The sequence below is a fragment of the Urocampus carinirostris genome, chromosome 2, assembly GCF_059441175.1.
Source record: "Urocampus carinirostris isolate Australia breed hairy pipefish chromosome 2, RoL_Ucar_1.0, whole genome shotgun sequence".
NCBI classification, from domain to species: Eukaryota; Metazoa; Chordata; class Actinopteri; order Syngnathiformes; family Syngnathidae; genus Urocampus; species Urocampus carinirostris.
Window position 1 is genome coordinate 20550019 of NC_142350.1, and position 21704 is coordinate 20571722.

General features: G+C 40.6%; 1 protein-coding gene across 2 annotated transcripts in view; it reads left to right on the plus strand.

Moving 5' to 3' along the window:
• trps1 (trichorhinophalangeal syndrome I) overlaps positions 1-21704 on the plus strand; it is a 148700-nt gene that overhangs the window by 48952 nt on the left and 78044 nt on the right. Inside the window, exons 4-6 of one of the 2 annotated variants that reach the window (XM_088329347.1) lie at positions 13122-13337; positions 15724-15839; positions 19560-20070. In XM_088329347.1, coding sequence (XP_088185473.1) covers positions 13122-13337; positions 15724-15839; positions 19560-20070 — 843 coding nt within the window. Of the gene's footprint in view, positions 1-13121; positions 13743-15723; positions 15840-19559; positions 20071-21704 lie in introns of both variants that reach the window. The other variant, XM_088329345.1, reaches the window with a different exon arrangement.

A 21704-nucleotide genomic window follows, 5' to 3' on the forward strand; every position in this document is an offset into this window, starting at 1 on the left:
TCGCCCGTTGATTAAAACAGAAAAACCACAGCGGTGCTCCGGGGCAAAACCCGATTGCCTTGGGGTGTTTGATGCGCTCGTAATACATTTTCCAGACAAGTGTTAAATTCAAAATCAAAAGTCCTGTTAATGGTTTAGCCGCTGTCCTCCTTCTGCTGCTTCTTCTGTATTCTCTGGTACAAAAGCGCGACAAAAATAATCAAGGGCTCTCAGACCGGGCTCACGGACATGTTTCGGTTTGTAAAACTATTTTTCTGTTTGAAACCAGTTTTTGTGAACCCCTACCTAATGTTTAATCAGAGTGAGGAATTTGAATACATGGCGTTACGTAATCAGGATACATAAAATAGTAATTTAATTCCGTTACAGTTACATAAAAAAGACATCATCAAATTACAGGTACATGTAGTCAAAATAAGGATTACAAATTTCGTATACATAATGAGCCGATAGACGAATTGTGTCATAATTTCAATCACTGACACGAAAGAGAGATAGATTAGGTTTACACACACGCAGGAGCTTCATGCAGATTGTACTGACCAGCACCTTATCCACCAATGCATGTTTGTCAGAGTGTGTTGCGGGTCAAAGCACTTTTCTCTTTGTCTTTATTCTATTCATCCTTCAATGTAGCATTCATTTTGTTTAATTTTGGTGAGCCCGGAGTTTTGTGAGGCTGATAACGAGTATGTATTGGGCACTAGGCAGCAACGCTGCTAGTTAGCGATGCATTCACAGGATTTAGTAAATTTCAACTAGTTTTTTTTTGTATTTGGCAGTTAATTGTTCAAAATCCACTGTATTGTTACGTTGTAATAATAATTAACTTAGACCAGTAAATCTGAATACCGTTTGGCATCCCTCACTTCAAACAAGTAAAAACGTCTGTTGAACATTTAGAAAGTGAACAATTGGTGTGTTAAAAACAACGTTGAGTCCTTAAAATAAACTAAAAAAGACTCTTGTCTGCTTTGTGAAATAAATTAATTTTTGCCTAATATACTACATGGTTAACATTTGAGCACTCTTTTGAGGACTACAAGCAACTACCTAACCTTGGTTTCCCCCACCTATTTTTTAAGGTTATAATGATTTATGTTAAATGCAATTTAGTAGTTTCATTTACATTTTTTGTCTTTATTCGAAAATTTGGTATTGGATTAATCCAAAGTAATTCAGTTACTGTATCAGATTACATTTTTAAAGTAACCCTTCCAACCCTGTTTGTATTATATACTTTTTAATGACTCGAAGGGGTAACTTAACTTAGCTTTAACCACTTTATAAGGTCTGTTCTGACATTGACATGAAATGAATCTCTATCAATTAATGATTGAATACGTCCTGACAGAACACAACAGCTTCAGCTTAATGTCGTTAGAATTTCATTCAATTTCGATTTTGTTGCACAAAAGAGCAAAATCCCACAACCTTTGCAATATTCCCCACATCTCCTCTACAAAAATAATACATTTTCCCATATTAAGTTCCTTGGGAGTTGAATAACGAGAGGCGTCTGACTGCGGCCTTGTGCGTCTTTTCCCGGCGCAACCTCTAAAACCGTCTCAGTTTCTAGCTTTGCTCGCTGTGGTATCTAGATGCAGCCCCGAGTCCCGCAGCCACGTCCAAACATTTACATTTCTCCTTTCAAGTGCTGTTTATATACGACCTTATCAGTGATCTAGCACACACCCGTGCACATTCAGACTGGGACGGTCAGTGAATCAAGCCCAGTTCGTTTCGACATCAACGCAGTCACTGTGTCCATAATTGGACAGAGGGAGAAAAAACAGAGTGCCACATAGAAGCAAGGAGGGGAGACAGATCATTTGCCACCACTAAGATTTGTGGTGAGATGACGCATGGAACTTTGAAGACTTTGGTGCACACATGTTTTTCTTTTCTCTCTTGCTTTTGTGATACAACAACCATACACAGATAGCTGCTTCATTGATCCTTTTCAGGAAATGATGCCATTTGAGATTTCAGTCCTGTGGTATTTTAATCTCATTAAATTGAGCCACTGGTCACACGACTGACTTTCGTCTTTGGGGCGAACACCAAGGAAGGGTAGAGAGGATTCGTCAACCATTGAATTGAATTTTCGACACGAAGTGGCGTTGGTTAATGCTAATAGGGTTTCAGTTCTTGAGGACTTTGACAGTACAGGACATGAGCTAAATGTTTGGGGCCTTCTGGAACAGATTGTTCACTTCTAAAAGGAAACTGATATTGCAGGCTGGAGTATTGCCTGAAACTGTTTATACTGTGTTCCTTCGCCATCTAGTGGTTCAACCACTGATGCCCTTGGTGTATCGCAGGTCTTTTTCTATTGTTTAGTCGCGTGGATTATTGCGCACATCCGGCGTTACTTAAAGAGGGCCAATACATTTAAACCAATCCTAGAAATGTCTTCTGATTTGGGGGCGCTAACTGGAGCGTTTTAAATGAGCCATTTCCATGACAATAACCAAACAAACAAACAAACAAACAACACCGTATATATGCCGTTTGCGACAATCCGATTCAGGGAGTAGAGCAGGGAGGAGCGACTTCATCACAAAAAGTTGTTTTTTCATTTAACTTTCAGCACTTCATACAGGATTTCTTTTTACGCACTAAAATCAGCAGAGTACCGTGTTTGCATGCTCCTCCATCCAAAAATGGGGTCCACTGCTGTATGCGTCTGTTTACTAGTTCTACACTATATGTGTTTGGATTCAACTGTGACATTTTTGCTGTAGAAAATAAAAGGGAAATGTTCCAAAGACATCAACCTGTACATAAGGCTTTTTTACCGAGTGGGTCTGTATTGGTTGTCTCTGTACTGCAAGTCCCGCGGTGCTTTGCAGCATGAACCTACCCTGGAATTATGTTATGCTACTACAGTATATACAATCAAGGTTGGACTGTAAATCTTTTTCCCAAATAGAATCGACCGTGTTTGTGCTTCACCACCATGCTTAAGGTGAGGATTTATAACAGTAACATTATACATCTTTCTTGGGCACTGTAATTCTTCCTGTTTGGAAGCACCTTTCAGTGTGCACCCTCAGGCTTGTTTTCATGGCTCGATTTGTCATCCTGACCCCACTCAGAGGCACACCGACCCTTTGACATCTTCGTCTGTCCAAAACGAGACAAAAAGAGGCTCTCCACTCAGGGGACCTGCCGAGTATCACACCAGTGTGTGATGGGACCGGAATTTGACACGCGGTATCTGCTTATGTGTCTGAAGGAGAGAGAGAAAGAGTCAGGGGTCCTCAGTATAGATGTGTAGTCTGATTGCTATCACGCCGTTTGACCCCCATCTGCTTTTAAGGCAATGAATTCACATATCGCGTTCCTTCTGCTTTTGTAGGTCTTCTCCCTTTTTCATCTCTGGTTGGAATCTGTCCTTCTTTCGCTTCCTTTCTAGCTGACTGTTTTGTCTTCCGGGACTTTCACATGGCTTTGTTGTCTTTTGCGTTTTTAAAAAAACAATTGTGCAATTAAAAGCGAGAAACACAATGTTGAATTGCAGGTTTGGTGAGTCTTATTTACTCGACACAGTTACCTCAAGTAATAATGGTTGTGAAACTTTGAAAAGTGACGTGACCCCCCTCAGGTGAGATGTCTTATTGTTTGTCAACCTGCATCAAGCCTCCAAGCAGTGTTCCTTTCTTCCACTTGCACATTTGAAGTTCTGCCAAGACTTTTATTTTATTTTGTAATAATCAGGTGGGCCGCGAGTGATTGACAGCGGGATTTGTTGTGTTTTCATTCATTCTTCAATACATGCACGTGTAAACATTGAACGGCACAGCTAAGACTTTCGAGTTTCGGCTCGCCGATGACACATCAAGCTGTCAGTTTTCCAAAACAGCATGAAAAGGGGGAAGCCTCAACTGACACACCCATCTTATCGTTTCATTTTTTTGCATGCATGCGAATTTATCAGCGGCATATATCAGAAAAGGATCAAAGTGAAGAAAAAAGGAAAAGGGGAGAGGTTGTTAACAAAAGTCTTTCAATGAAAAGATTATGTGTGTAGTAACTGCCAATCTCAGCAGTAAAATTTGTTGCCTGCACCTGTGTGTGCATGATTTTGTTTGTTCATAACTAAGGGCGTACCAGCAGTTAAGACGGGCGTGAGAACAACTGATTGCATTCCTAGGCCATCGAAGATTTTCTCACTTTACCTTCATTATAACACTCCACCCATCTGCAATGAATGAGGATGCATATAAAAGTCCAAGTAGGGGAGTCTTTTACAAAAACACGATCTGCTCTCAAATGCACCGCATCTATATGAATGATTGTATTGTAACTTTAATGCACTTCTTTTTATATGGGCCTTCTTTTTCTAAACTCCCTACTTAAAGTCATGTATTTAATGCCCTGTATTGTCACATCACTAGTATGATCACAGTTTCATCAGCCTTTTTTGAGGCCAAATCATTTGTGTGCCGCTAAGTTTCCACGGGCGGGTCACAGCTCTTGATAAGAATCGGCTCTCAGTGTGCATGCATGTCTCCCAGTTTTTCAACTTTTTTTTTTCACGAGACGGAGGAAATGAAATATGAGGCTGAGGCTTCCAAGGACTTTTTAAAATATTTCCGTGGCCTTCTAATGATTTTCTTGTACTCATATTTTTAGCATTCAATTTAACCAGGAAGTGATCTGATGGCAACACAACCACATCCTATTGCACTGTGTTTTGTCTATGTTGCATTTTCTCTGGATTTTTGTCACCCTAGCAGTGTTCCCGTTTGCCCCCGTCTCTGCGTCCTAGACGTAGCATTTTGCTGGGGACGCATAGTGTCAAATCAACGTGCGTCCCTGGGACGCAACTTTTTTGACATAAAATTGTCATTATTACCCGATTTCTTTTTTTTTTTAACAAAGATTTACCGCACTCCAAACTTTTCATCAGGCAGATCCGCCATTGTTGTTTTGGATTCGCTGTTCAAGTTTTTGTCTGCACGTCGATCTGTGCAAACGAGATCTCGTTGCTTAGAGATTATGTCATTGTTGTGGTGCTTGTCGTTGAGTGAAAGATAAGTATGCCTCTGAAAAAACAGTTCGTATTAGGTGCAAATCAACACAAAATTGGTAATTTTTTCAGTGTCAGTAATAAGTCGAAACATAATGCAGAAATTGATAACAACGGCAATAATTCCGGAACGAAAAAACGGTGGAGGGATTCTTCAGAAGATCGCAAAGTCAAGAAAAACAATTGTGTTGAAGCGAACGATTCAACGAAAGAAAATAAAAGAATACTCCTAGCAAGAAAATGACTTTTCTGCCAAAATTGACTAAATGTACGCTATGAGGAGGATGATAATGGAGGCTACATGTTCTGTGATGCGTGTACCCAGCGTGACAAAAAAACTGAATTGCATAAATCATTTCGCAATACGAACTTTCAGAACAGCACATTGGATCGGCACAACGACGATGAAAACCACAAATTAGCTATGGAAATTCCGTTGCTGCAGGAAGAGAGAGGCAATTATGAACGGATACGACATCAAAAAGAAGACTTGGCCATGCTTTCACTGCTAAAAAATAATTCAGTGGATGGCAATATTTTCAGTATTTTGTATAATGTACAATATTGTAAGCTGAAAAATCTGAAGTGATAACTGCTTTGTGTTACCAATTAACTGTGATGATTAAAACTGAATGAAATTATAGATTAATATAATTATTTCAGCAATATTATTTTGTATAATTTACAATATTGTTGTGAACTGAAAAATCTTGAAGTGATAAATGATTTGTATTACCAATAAACTGTGATGATTAAAACTGAATGAATATATAGATTTACCGTATTTTCCGCACTAAAGGGCGCACCGGGTTATAGGGCGCTACAATGGGAACATCGACAAAACAGTCAGATGATTCAGTCAAACTGATTACCCCCTTAACATTCCCAAAGCTTGCAAAGAAGCAAATCCGTGTCGTAGACACGTGCGGATCCGGTGTCTGTACGATGTCACTCAAATGCATCGTTTCAAATATCATTCGGAAGGTTAAAGTCTTGGGATTCAAGAAATGCCAACCATTCCTTAGTTTCTATTTTCTTTTTCACTCGCAACTTTACTGTGCATATGACAATAAACACTTGGAATTGAGTTTAATTCACTCAACTCATCACAGCAACATCAAGATCGTTCTAAAACAAGATACCGGGAAAATATAAAGCCGCATAGCTCACCTAAGTTCTCACGTTCAATAATGATACGCAACAATGGTCTTCTTACAACCGTGAGTGTAGTAAATCCAGGAGAGTAAAATATTTCCAAATACAGACTAATGAAACATGTTTCTTTATGGCGTAGTTTAGCAAGCTTGCTATTCAGTCATCTTTTTCGGCCAATTGCAGGGTTTGTTTTGGGCCTCTAGCCTATCCGAGGCTCCGAATAACTTCAGCCAATAGCGATCGATTTAACTGATGATTGACACATCTTTTTCGGCCAATTGCAGGGTTTGTTTTGGCCCTCTAGCCTATCCGAGGCTCCGAATAACTTCAGCCAATAGCGATCGATTTAACTGATGATTGACACATCTTTTTCGGCCAATTGCAGGGTTTGTTTTGGCCCTCTAGCCTACCCGAGGCTCCGAATAACTTTAGCCAATAGCGATCGATTCAAATGATGATTGACACATTGGTTAGCCAATGAAACGCCGGTATTTAAATCCCAGCATACACCGCGGACTACTCCACGTTCGGGGGAAATTCGAGTCGGCGGCTGTTGCGTAAGTTGCGAGACCTTGCGATTTAATATTGAGCCATATATAAGGCGCACTGTATTATAAGGCGCATGGTCAGCTTTTGAAAAAAATTAAGACTTTTAGGTGCGCCTTATAGTGCGGAAAATACGGTACATTATATTTTTTTGCCAATTTACAATTTCAACCTAGATAACACAAAATATGGGGAACCATAGATCTCTGTTGGGACCCATAGATTTTTGAGCATGTGAGTCCCCGGGACCCATCACTTTTCAGAGGTAAAATGAACACTGCCCTAGTAAGAAATCTTCGGCGGTTAATTCCTTGAGGATCACTATTGATTGGTTAACATTTATAGCACAGAACCGTTGTTACTAATTCCAGGCCTTTTATAAAAGGTTTTGTCATTACTTGTAATCATGTAGAATTCAATTAGACGAAATCAACCCCTACCAATCAATACTTAAATAATTAATGTGTGCCTGTGTGTGCTGTTATAGCAAGTTTTACATCAATGTTTACATGCTCCCAATCAGAGTAATTCCCTAAACTATCAGGTCTCTGCATGCAAGTGTTATTTTTCTCCATTTTACATTAATCTAGTTCGGGTTATTTCATCAGAGAGGTCAGAACATATTAAACCAACAGTTATAACAGCTATGTATACATCAATAGGACTAATAGGTGCACGTGTGTGTGCACACGCAAGACATCCATACGAGTTGTTCCTCAGTGGTGGCAACCTGTTTTAACTATACTTAATTACAGATGCTCATTTTATTCGTCAGAGCTTTTCACATAGCTAACAAAAAGGTTGAATGGCCTAAAGGCGGCATTTTTTGTGTCCCCAATTTGAAGTTGTTCCCGTATGTCTTCTTAACATTTGTCAAATTGCGGAAAGTTTTATTGTTTCTTAAAGTAAAAAAGCTGGCGCCATGTGCAAAGAAATTCCGTTGAGGCCTTGTTCTAAAAATGCACCTTGTTGCTACATCACAAGTTAGAAAAAATCAGAATGAGTCACTTTCAAAAAGGCTTCAATAGATCTTTTTCAGTTAATAAGAAAAAGCACTGATTTAACATATAAACTGGAGTTAGCCGCCTAGGCAAACTTTTGGAGCAATGCATCATATAAAATATTTGCAACTTGAGCACACATGCTATATTTGATGACATTCACACACTCAGACATTGTTGTAGGAGAAGCTCTGCGTTTTAATGCATCTGATTGCGTCCATTTGTGTGCATGTGTGTGTGTGTTTGTCTATGTGCTTATGTAACATTAGATCCCAGACAAGAGGCTAGACTACTCGGTCTTATAAACTCAGGTTAGAGATTATTGAAATCACAGAAGAGATCCACTGTCTGCTCTTGTTTCATTTTTTTCCCCCTCAATCGCATATGGTAATACCCACTTTATAGGGTTTTTATTTGACTTTAAATATTCTTCCCAAAAAAAACTAAGAGCTTTGATGAAACCAACTATTGTTAGCCAATGGTCCTAACTCAATAAGATGTTATTCACTCGCTCACGCCACAATTTGTGTCACGATAAGACAGGAACCAATTAAATTTGGCAGAACTAAGTGCCTGATAAACGTTTGTGTGTGTGTGTGTGTGTGTGTGTGTGTGTGTGTGTGTGTGTGTGTGTGTGTGTGTGTGTGTGTGTCGGTGTGTGAGTGACATCTGAATTGCGAGTGACGGATAAAAGATTGGAGCCATATGGAGCAAGTGCATTCACAAAAGACGTACAACAGGGAAGAGTGCAGTTTAGTAACTGAGATGGATTTGAAAGGTCTTTCAAGTGCCTAATTAGTCTCAAGTTTTATGATGATGCTTCTGGCACGGTGCTATTTTACTAGATGGAGTTGCTGACTCTACTATCTGGATGTCACTGAATCACAAATTTTCAGAGAGAGCACTATGTACTGTACAGTTAGTTTTTTTGAATAGGTATGTGGTTTTTGTAAGCGTTGTTTGCCAATTCATTCACTGTCACAGGACACTAATGGCTTGTTGTTTAAAACTCAGAGTCAGGGATGCAGTTACATTGTCACTCAGATGTTTATTCATCCCCAAAAAACTGTCGTCTGATTATCCTTTATTGACTAAGTATCATTCAGGCTATCTGGAATTTTTTGATTACTCTAGGTTGAGATGGGTCTGCTCCGGACAAACTTGTTCCTTCATCCAACCTCCACTCTCCTTTATTAACCGTTTTGAAGGGTTTGGCACTCTCAGATTTTCTAGAAATGTTCTTACTCAGTTATTTTTCTCTCTCATAAATTGATCGGTAGAAAAAAGGCTAACGGTTAACACTCCATCTCTGCTTTGCTTTGCCTCTGTGTGTACCTTTTTTGCCTTTGATTTGACGGTTCCTACATGTGGAGGCCTGTGATACCAATGCCTGTTAGATAATCCATTGTGGGAAGTTTTTTCCACTTTGTGGGTGTTTGGAAAACTACTATCATTGAATTTATTTGAAATCAAGGGTTGCATTCAAAGCAGTCTTATCTTTTTCAAGGAACTTTTTGAACTTTTTCTTTTCGCTCAACGGTCGAGGAGTTGTGGTAATTTAAAAAACGCTTCTCAAACGGGGGCGCCGGCGCCCCCATGGTAATAAGAAGGTTAAATGTGATAGGTTCCAGTTGTAGAGTCCTTCATACAGCTCTATGCCATACTTTACTAGCCTCATTGATTCAAGCTCCACAGTTTCCTATTGATGATCTATAAATCGCACCAACACTTGGCTAGCGCTTAAAGAGCATCCCTCCTATGTATACTCCTTGAGTAACTGATGCCTGTGACTGGATCCTATTACAACCTGGCTTGGTTTCAGAAACACATATGTTTTGTCTGTCTAGGCATAAAAGCATATGCGTTCATATACAGCGCTGTTATTAACTTTTCTCTTCAAAGAGTGCTAACTTGAAGTGACAAGCCAACGAAGCCATGAGGTCCCATCAGTATGGCATCATGTAATCACGTGTGACAATGATATCTAAATAACTGCTTTGTTCTTTTGGAGCAAAGCTGCCTTTCCTGGAAAACCTAGTTAAACTTAAGGTTTTACCAGAAGCGAAATGATGCCTGTCTGCAAGGGTGTATATATATATATATATATATATATATATATATAAAACATACTTTTTTGTGTGTGATTTTGAAACAGGGGTGGGGGCTGTAATTACCAAAATGACTGCCTTGTTGGATTGAAAGTAATGAAAGTAATTGTTGCTGTATGATGAGCATTGAATTGGGCAGTCCTCTGCAATCCTGTCCTTGAGGGTCACATGTCCTGCCTGATTTTTGAGGTTTCTCGGCTTCAATACCGGTGATTCCAATGACCAGGATTGTTAAGCTCAAAGTATCACCTGAGTTGAGGAAGAGAAATCTTTGAAATCATGAATGGCATACAGCCCTTGAGGACCGAAGAGCCCAGGTCTGCTATTGTGTAAAAGTGAGCTGAGATAAATTTATTTTGGTTTACCTTCTCAGTGACACAAAAACCTGAAATCATCTTTTTATACTTTGTCTTAATTCTTTCTCCCCCTAGTGGGGAAGTTGTTAGGCTCATGTCAGCATGTCCCTCAGCAATCGTCTCCGGGTCATTATCATCAATTTTCGATAATAGTTCTAGCATCTAATTCAGGATGATGGAAACGATTAAGCGTCACATTCGTCCTACCTGTCATATTGTGGGGCCGCTTAGCGTTGTTTTCTTCGGAGGCGGGGTTGGGTAATTGTAGTGAGTAGCAGTTGCTGATATGCAGTGAAGTCAGTGTTTTGTGGTGGTTTGCACTTAATTGCACTTGATAGTAATGGTTCCAACCTGTGCATACAGCCTGAAGCCTACTCGGGCTGTGTGGTGGCGGGATCAAGTCCAAATTCGGACCCATATGTAATTCTATCAGTTTCTGATTTGAATCTTTAAAAACAAATTCTTGCACTTGATGTTGTGATGACGTTTTAAGAGATGTTTTAGAATTGCATCTAATTTGATAGTCAGACTGACTTTTTTATTATGCAGCATCATCGCGGTTACTGGGTGTCATAGTTTAGTGGCTCTGGTTTTACATCTTGGCGTGCTTGCGTGAGGTTTTCCCCCACATTTCCGAAAATATATTCTTATGTTAACTGAAGTTTACATTGTCCGTAGGTGTAAATAGCTGCTTGTCCATATATGTGGTGCAATGAGAAGGTTTAGTGGGTTCCTGGATATTTTACATCTCACCAGTGACCGGTAGAAGACAAGAAGCCTGGAGTTTCAAAGTCACTGTTATACTTGTGCATAAATTGGTATCCTGGAATTGGCACACGCATGTTAGCATCAAATTGGTTCTGATTGAATTTGCAGTTTTATGACCCTCATCTGACGGACGTCCGTGGCCTGACAGATGGAAACACAGTTTGGTCAATCGCAAACCCCTAATGTTGGAACTGTTTGCGTCATCGCCTCGCCACAACGATGTCGTTTTCCCACTTAGTGTATATACACCCGAGTGTGTGCGTGTCTCTGTGATGACTTTTGACTTGGGTGTGGTTAGCATCAGATGAGATTTTCCTCTGTTCCCCGCACTCTATCTCACATACACACATGCAGAGTGTAAGTGCCAAGGTTGGTCGAGGCGTGGGCCCTGGCAAACATAAATTACTTTGTTTTACCAGTTGCATGGCAAGGCAGGCTAAGGAAAGACCATCGTGGATACCGCAAAGAGTATTTTTGTCTGTATCTCAGGAAGCGTTCTGATTTTAATCACCCATTTGGTACCAGAATCATATTGCTCATTATACATAATTCAGCCTACAGTCCATTCCTCTGCATTTATTTTGCTTCTTTGCATTCATTTCCTCTATTTATTGTTGTATTTTGTGTAAAATGTAAATTAGATTTTAGGTTACAACTGAGTTCAGTAATTTATTATTGTTGTGCTTTATCACATAGGACGTAAAGTAGCTTCACATCATGATGCTATTGGTATAATTGGCAACAGTACTGAAGTGGTAATTGAGAGTGCTATGTTGTCTACTGAATGATTTCCCTCATTATTATGTTCATCATGCAATTTCAGTATTGTGAAAACAGCTTGGTAGGGATATGTCAGAGCATTGATCGGTAGCTGATTTCAGATACCGATTTTCCACTTCTGGCCTTTTAAAGTGAACAGTGGTCACAAATGAATTTGATTTAATTTGACTGGATAAAAATTCAAAATTATTGGTATTGAGTAACTACTACTGAACCTGTATTTGTCAACCTTACCTTATATTTTCCCCCGTATTTTATACGTCTTTCGATGATTTTTTTTCATGTTGTTTATGTGATAAAAAGATTGTATATGGGAAAAAAATAAAAATACTATTTTTGTGTGGTTGCTGTGTTGTGTTTTTAAGGTTGACCGGTATGAGATCAAGAGACCGTCAAGTGCACTTACGGCACATCTTTTTTACTTGGAGTACTTTACATGTGCAAGCTGGAACTAGCTGATGCTGGTGGCGAGCGGTCACGAGCGGTCTCTAGTGGGAGCCTCTGGGACCGTCTTTGATCTGGATTTTTCTTTGGATGGGGAGCAAGATTTTTGTTGCAAATAGAACTTGTCCTAAATACGAATACTTGTGTTTAGAGGTGCTCATGTGAAGAGCTACCACTGTATTAGAATATTGTTTGTTTCCCACGGGGTTTGTACGTGGGCTTGAAATCCTTAAAAATCCTTGAATTTTAACGTTGTGCTTTTGGCTTGTAAATGCGTAAAATTGTTGCCATGTTCTAAACAAGTCTGCTTGAAAATGGCGCCGACGCTGCTCCCTGGTAGTTTCGCTTTGCCATTGCATTTCTTATTCGCCTGTGATAAACAGCAGCTGGGATTCGTTTGTATGTCATCGTCCTTTTAAAGCGTCACCGTACCCTACAGTATAGGTGCATGTTCAGATAAGCAGGGCAGTATAAAATGTTTATTAGTGCAAGTATTACAGTTATCAATTAAGTACATTTATCATGGGCCAAGCAAAATATTAGTGTAGTGTTACTCAGTGGTATTTAATGGGAATAACCTCCTGCAACTGGAAATGTAAGCTGAGTATTACTGTCATTTTTGACCAACACATTTGCGATTTACTCAAGATCTAAAAATCACATGTCTCGTTAAAAGCACATCCAAGATTAAATCACAGATATACGCTTGGCTCTGTAAAATACACGATTCACACCAAATGTATGCATTTAACGGTACAGGATAATTGGACAATATAATTGGCTTTGAAAGTCTTTCAAAAGTGCTTAAACTTGGCCATGAAAAAGGTGTACGAACCCTGTGTATTGTTTATTTCCTATTCCCCACGTTTTTGTGTCCATATAGTCTGCAAGTAAAAGTAACATCCCTCTTTGTCTCTCTTTACAGCAATGGTGAGGAAGAAGAATCCCCCTATCCGCAGTGTGGGAGGTGAAGAAGAGGAAGAAGAAGAGGGAAGAAGACCAGCGGGCGAAGAGGAGGAGGACGGCGAGGAAGACGAGGGGCGAGTGGGAGCCGAGGCCGACCGAATAAGCCGGCCCTCCGAGCCGGAAGAGCGTGTCCGGGGCGACGAGGAGCCCGACGATGAGGAGGAAGAAGGAGAAAGTGAGTGCTTTAGCTCGTCTCTCTCGCCCCCATCCCTCGGCAATGAGGAGCGAGACGGGAGGAGGGGATGCGTAGGGGGCGGAGGCAGGCCTTCCTCAGGAGGAAACAAAGCGGCCGAGTCGTACCCCGAAGACGAGGCGAGGGCGGGTGATGCCCCTGGGGCGGAACCCTGCAGGGCCCAGTCGTCCCCGGACACGCCGCCGCTCTCCTCCAGCCCCTCCCCCAAGCTTCAGGACTTCAAGTGCAACGTGTGCGGTTACGGTTACTACGGCAATGACCCCGCAGACCTGGTGAAGCACTTTAGGAAGTATCACCTCGGCCTGCACAACCGCACACGACAGGACGCTGCTCTTGACACACAAATCCTGGCTCTCCACAACATGGCGCCCCCAAACACACCTCTAGGTAACTCCTAGCTTGGCTTGTTTTGCACCGTCCATGCAAAGTGCTTGTAAACAACACAAAGTTACAAGTTGAACGGTGTGTCCGTGGGGTTTGTCATTAGCCGTGTAAAGGCGCGTCGCTGAAAAAAAGTAATTACAGTCACTAGTTTCTTCATTTAAAAAGTAATTGCGTCACCCCCATCATTACTCTGAAGTTAAATAGTTACAAATGACCATATATGCTCACATTGAAGCAGACCCCCTAAAACTACCTACAAATGGTTGTATAATTTAAGAAATGGAATAGAACAGGTACACCAACCTGTGGAAGCGGTATTCATGTTCATTGTGCAATCTTGAAAGCTTGCAAACTAACACAAGGGAGACACTGCATATCCATTTTGTCTTCCATCCATCCATCCATCCATCCATCCATCATCGGCACCACCTATCCTCAGTAGGGCCGCGGGGGTGCTGGAGCCCATCCCAGCTATCTTCGGGCAGTGGGCAGGGGACACCCTGAACTGGTTGCCAGCCAGTCGCAGGGCACACAAGGACAGACGATTCGCTTGCTTATTCACACCTACGAACAAATTGGACCAGCCAATTAACCGGACATGCATGTTTTTGGAATGTGGGAGGAAACCAGAGTGCCCGGAGGAAACCCACGTAAGCACGGGGAGAACATGCAAACTCCACACAGGAGGTTCAATCTCATGACCTCAGAACTGTGCCGCACACGCACGAACCATTGCGCCGCCGTGCTTCCCCATTTTGTCTTCCCCTTACCAAAATAACACCGTTTCAAGAAGACACAATCGATACTGTTATACTTGTCATCAGTGTTGGGCATGTTACTGAACTACAGGAATTCGTTACAAATTAGCATATATACTCACATTGAAGCAACCCCCTAAAACTGCTAAGAAATAGCCACAACACGGGGATGAATAAAGTATCTATCTACATAATTAAATTGATAGAGTAAAACATTTACACAAACCTGTTGAAGCAGTGAACCCTTCATATTTATTGTCTTGTGTGCAATCTTGAGAGCTGGAAATCGAATAAAGGTGAAGTACTCCACATCAATTGTGTCCTCCCCCGCTACCCCAAAATACCACACAAACCTGTGAAAGCAGTGAACCTCTCCCCATTTTTTGTCTTTTGCAATCTTGAGAGCTTGCAATAGCACACCGAGCCGAAACACTCAATATCCATTTTGTCTTTAAACCATTTGAATATTTCTTCATCTTTTTCTGACCTTTTCCTTTTTCCTCCAGGCATGGTGTATTAAAAATATTTTACAAAAAAAGACAAAAATTCAGCAATCTATTACAATTGAATCACACAATTTTATTAGTAACATGTTACTATAATTGCGTTCCAGTAACACGTTCCAAAGGAACTGACTTTAAAGAATAAAATGGATGAAAATGACCCGGAATCGTCACCACTGGTTGCAGCCAGGAGGAAAACTATTAAGAAAAAAACAGGTCTTTTGGCCCGACCTCAGTAAAATGTCGTCAATGGCAGCCTTACTAGAATATGACTTTGACGTCTTTAGCCGTCAATGGCAGACTAGTAAAAATGATTTTTTAGACATCTATTGCCGTCAATGGCAGTCTGACTAACATGGATTTTCGACGTCTATTGCCGTCAATGGCAGCCTAGCTTGAATGGATGCGTGAAGTGTATTGCAGTCTTTGACTTGTATAGCTGTCTTTGGGAGAGAATCAGTTAACCAATAATTTCCTTTCTGTAGTATCTTGTCCGCAATTTTAATTTCCGACTTTTCATATATTTTGATGTCTCTTTAACTGGTGCTACTTGAGTGTCAAGTTGATTGTAAAATATATTACTGATGTTTGTTATTTCAAAATTTGACATTAATTTAACCATTCCATTGCATTTCCCTCATATCACCTTTTTTGGTCGTGGCCTCGCCAAAACCCAATGGCTTCCCAACACTGAATTTCCCATCCATCTTTGTTTACCCTCAGCCATGCCTACAGGAGAAGGGATCAGGAACCAAACCAAAGAGTCTACCGTTAGCAGGCAGGAGCTGCACCATCCGCAACACAGGACAGTGATGATGAACGGAACTTATGACATCCAGGTAAGAAGCTACATTCACATGAGTGGAATACAGACTTGAACTTTGTCACTTTTTTGTAATGTTTCCCGTAACGATACATTGATACGATTAGATATGCACAACTGTTTTTTTTTTCCTACCAATAAAATCTTGCTTCTCGAGACCAAGACCTGTGTTCAATGCCTTGTCCATGTTATAAAAAAAGTAGAGGAGACACAACCATGTTGTACTTCTTCTTGTATAGAAAATCAAAATATATGCACTCTTAATTTTTTTTTACATGTAGTTATGACTGATTATTATGGCATGGTGTCAAATGACTATCATGTCTTTTTTTTTCTACCAGGCCTTTGGTGTCATATTTTGCCTATATTGGGCATGGCAAACACAAGGCCCAAGGCCCGCTGGATGTTTTAATCCGGCCCGCCATACATTTTTGACTGCGTCAAAAAGAAGCGAGTCTCTTAGTCATTTCTATCAGAAGTTAGGATTGTTTAAGTAAATGCAAACCAAATGCTCTTTCTGGCCGCTAGAGGGCAGTGATGAGTTTGTATAGCGTGGTAAGTTGGTTCAGGTGTAAAACGGCATCCACTGAACTGTTAAAATAAACGAGGTAACACATTCAAAGCTAAACGTTAAAATCTGTTTCCTCATTGTTTGTGATTTTTTTTTTTTATGTTTAGAAAAGATCCCTAATAATGGGTAGGTCATTAATGTAGATTGAACAATAAAGTAAAATACTGAAAAAGTTGATTACAAAATTGGAGCTGACATTCTTTCACTTATCCGGGCCGCCACAGAACAGAAAGTTTGGACCTGGCCCCAGAGCCAAACTGAGTTCGACATCATGGCCTGTATCGTTTTGATAAAGATTGGCCCGTCAATTATCATGCATCTTGAGTATTTATGTATTTTTAATTTACATATATTAACACCTTTCTTAAAATAGGCTTAGCCACAGCAAGGATTTGAGAGTACCCAAGATTTTAACCTCGATATTTTTGTCCCATTGGATTAAGACAGATGAGCTAGTATGTGTGTACACAGGTATTCATGTTTGTGAGTGGAAAGTCAATTAATTCCTTAGGTTTAACATCAGCAAGCCGACTTTACTCATCTAAAATGCACATCACAAGTACAGGCGTATAACTCACAGATTCACAGAAAAAAAATCCCAGGGCTATATGTTAGGACAAGTCAAAGTTGTACACTGAAAAAATGAAAAGGGATCAAAGGAGTCTCTAATCCTTGTTCCCTTATTTTTTTCCCATGCTCCCTCTTTTGCACATGTTTGAAAAGTTCCATTCCGTCATTTACAAGACGGGATTCCCGTTGAGCCACGGAGATCATAGCCGTAGCGTTTGGCGGTAGAAAAAGATAAAAATGGGGATCTCAAAATGTAGGATTGTAATCAAATCAGATTCCAAATGTATTACAAATGATTTTACAATCTTGGTTTTCAATGCTTGAATTTACTGTTTTTTTTTTTAAGGAATGAAAATTTGGGGTTGAAGTGCTTGTAAATTTTTGTCATGTTTTCCTACGAGGCCGCTTAAAAATTACTCCTACAATTTTCTGGTGTGGCTTTGCTTTGTCATTGCATTTTTTCCCTTGTAATTAACGGCAGCTGGGATTAGTTTGTATAGTATTGCACCCAAGAGGACGGGTTTGTGCTACACCCATACGGGGCACGGTGAAATGTGTATTGGTGCATGTATTATGTATCAATTATAGACATCTATTATGAGCCACACAGAAAATTAAGTTAGCGTTTCCCAGTGGTAAATTGTAATAGCAACAACTTCCTGCAACTGGAAGTGTGAGCTACACATTACTGTCATTTTTACACATCATACATATGGGAGAGAATTGTCTCAAGAAGGAATATACAGTATTTGCAATTTATTCAAGATCTAAAAATCATTTGGATAAATGCACACCCAAGATTAAAAATCACCTATGTAAATTGCAGATGTATTTGTGGCTCTGTAAATTACATGATTCAAACAGGGTTTCTTTCTTTCAGGGCTGTGCTAGTTGTTCTCGGTTATTCTATGAGGAAAATGGTGAAAGTAAGAAAAGGACTGTTTCAAATACAACCTAAATGCGAACCCAAAAACAAGATGAAAAAATATAGACACATATGTGCACGCGCCATACAAGCAGCTGGCTGGAATGATGATTTCAGCCAGAAGATGGTTTCAGTAAGTAGAACATTTAGAAGTTACAGACACCACCTTTAAAAAGTGCTTGAAATTTGCCATTAAAATGCGTACGAACCCCAAAATTAAAAATTGGAATTCTACATCTGGATTTTCCAGAAGGTTTTTGTTTTCATTTACAAACTGCTGCTGCTGGGCCGCCAACCTCCAGCATTGGACCGCAGATGTGCTCCGAGATAAAACCACGTCGTACGGTAGTAATGTCATTCTAAGCCAGCATGAAGCACGTTATAATCACCTATAGTCTACCGGGCCAGCCTAATGGAAAACAGATGGGCGTCGGGTTTCCTCACCTCGCAGCCCTTGAATATATGTTAAGGGTTCGCTTAGTTAAAGTTGCAGCGGCATTTAATTGCACTGACATACAGAGAGGATGCGTTCAAGTGCTGAGAGGTTTTTTTCCTACGGCGGCACAGTTGTATTTGGCTGATGACATCACAGCTGAAAAGAATTCTAGCTTGCCATTTTCTCTGTTGAATCCAATTTCCAATGCGGGATTCTTTTGGTGATGGTGGATTTTTTGATGCTGCCCCACGCTGTCAGGATCCACTAGCAGACTTGCAAAAAAGTTGCCTTTCGCATGCGGCCAGTTTTAGTGAAAGATTTCTCGCCACTAGTCAAGCCAAGAAGTTGCAGTCTTCCTCGGCGCATATAATCCACCGGTCTAAATCTTACCTTTGGTACTCGAGTGCCGCTGGCGGCCGTTAGAAAAATTACATAAATTGGCCGCATCACTGAAAAAGCCGAAGGGTTGAACGTTTTGAGAAAAAGTAGCGGCTTATAGTCCGGAATCTACAGTATACCACTTTTATACCACCACAGTTACTTGGGTGTTAAGTCTCATTTTGACCATTATTTTTGTCATAAATAATGGTTTCAGGGTGCAAGGACAGATACTTTGTCAAAGTCTCACAAAATTCTAAAAGCGACGATACCGACATATTTACCTTCGGCGCAGACAGCACTGGGTGAGAGACGGAAGGGAATGCCTGCGTTCTGCGCATACTTCCGCCTATCCGACCGCTCGCCTAATCAAGTGGTTTGCTAGCATTTTGAGATGTTTTGTGTTTGTTGCATGGGTTTTCATCATAAAGTATCTCAAGAGTGAAGATTTATAGTTTAGCTTCCATTTATTGGATTTCTTAGCACCCCACGACTAAAACCGGGTATGATGGTATTGCACCCTGACTGCGGTCTGTAGTTGAAAATGGGCCTTATACAGTATAGCCTGGACCGTACTGTTATAAATACCAGCGTTGTTTTGGCTTCGCATGCACTACAGTAAGTTTTTCCAACATTAATAATTAAACCTTGTGAAGAAAAATTGAATGGCATCAATTTAGTCTCCGATGTACTCGTGAAACGGTGATCTCAATGACAATAAAGACAATTCAAGTCACTGACTTCAGACACATCCTTTTTTCCTCCAAAGGTTTATCAGTACCTAAAATAATATTAGGATCTACTAAAAGTTTAGCTCTGGGAAGTTTCAGCCTCATCAAGGTAGAAATGCTTGCAGGTGGCATCAGGCGGCACGCTGATCGGAATCGGCCGCAAGACCTCTGATTGCCAGGGCAACACAAAGTACTTCCGGTGCAAGTTCTGCAACTTCACCTACATGGGCAGCAACTCAGTAGAACTGGAGCAGCACTTCCTGTCCTCACACCCCAATAAAGCCAAAACGTTGCCAGCCGGGCTGCTCATCAACGACAGCCACAGCAAAGGGAAGAGTCCTGTGGCGGACGGGGCCGAGAGAGTGGCGGTCAGGGCGGAGGACGACTCCCTGGTGGGGTACTCCGTACCCGTTCGTGCGGAATCGTCAGGCTGGCCGGCCGAGGCAGCGCGGGCGTACTACTGGTGCAAGTTCTGCAGCTGGAGCAGCGAGTGGTCGGGAGGCTCGGCCAAGCTTCTGGAGCACTTTGAGCAACGGCACAGGATGAACACGCCAAGCCCCGTCGACTCGAGAAAGGAAGGCGAGAGGGACAACGTGTTCAAAAGTCGCAAGGATCTGTCATCGGGCGTCAGTCAAGGTAATTATGACCGCCGGTGTTTGGCACGTTACTTTAAAGAAGTAATTATCGTAAAATTAGGACTATAAGGCGTACCTGATTTTAAGCGGCACATTTTAAAAGGAATAAACATTTTGTACGAACAAAAGCCACACCTGACTATAAGGCACAAGTGCCCACATTGAAATATGAGCTACTTCAAAGAAAGCTGGTATACAAAAAGGGTTTTAATAATATACAGTTCCTTAAACTCTTAACGTTACGACGACCTGCCGGCGGGACGTCGGACTCTTGATAAACATACGTGTCAGTACGATGTCACCGGTCACTGAAATACGTCATGCCACATATCATTGGAAAGCTTAACGTTTGAGATTCAAGACATGATGACCATTTTAAAATATAGTCATCACATAAACATCACAATCAGTCTGAAACAAGATACCCGAAAACTATAAAGCCAGGGTAACTCACCATTCCTTCCACTGACCATTTTCAACTTTTTGAATGTCCGTGAAAATGGCTTCTTTACTTACATCAAGGACAATCCATGGAATCCAACCGTGAACAATATTCACTCCAGAACACGAAATATGATTAGGAATCCGCCTTAAACATTTCTGCTTCTTTGGACGTTGCTTCTTGTAATCCATTCGTGTTGCCACATTACTTCAGTTTACAAATAAAAGACTTGTAAAATTATTCCTGATGTGGTAGTTAGCACTCCCCTTTTGATTGACGCCTTTTCCATGATAGTTCATGCTAATTTTATTCTTGCTCAAAGCGCTAAGGTTCATTAAAGTCAAGTCAAGCCATGTTTATTTGTATAGCCCTTAATCACAAAGAGTCTCAAAGGGCTGCACAGACCACAGATTATTTCAAACCACCGACTATTATGACACCATCCCCTGATCTAAAACCTACATGAGGGCAAATAATACACAGATATTGTCAACATGAAATATAGGTTATTCATATGCTATACAATAGTAGTGTGTTTTAAGCGTAGAATTAAACATTTACGTCATCCTCGTCACATACATTCCACGTGTCTCACTCTTACCTTTACTGCTTGGGCGCCCCTTGCGGTCGTTTAAAAAAAAAGCATAAATTAGCCGCATCGTTGCATAGGCCGCAGGGATGAAAGCTCTGGAAATAAGTTGCGTTTTACAGTCCGAATTTCACGGTAGTTAGTCACTCACTACTTTTTCAAAAAGCAACTGAGTTAGTAACTAAATTACTCTAGAGTAAAATAAACTAGTTACCAGGGAAATAACTTGTTTCAGTTACTGAAAACGTTTTTGTATGTCAAACAATTAGATTTTTTTCTAAGCAGTATTCGAGTAAACTTAATAGATAAGAACGGACGGGTAGTTGTGTTATACAACATATTAATATTTATTGCACCTCACTAGCGACAGAACAGCAATAAAAATAAACGGTACATAAACTAACAATATCAATCGCCATATAGATAAACATGCACAAAAACATGAGATAAATACGCTCAAAAACGTACAGGAAAACGCGCAAAAATGTACATTAACACACAACTTACAGGACTTTGTTTTCTCCATTCTCCAACATTCTCTGGAAAGGTGAATAAAAATACTGTTTAAAGAGCTGTCTGTTGGTGTAACACCTTGACTGTAAAC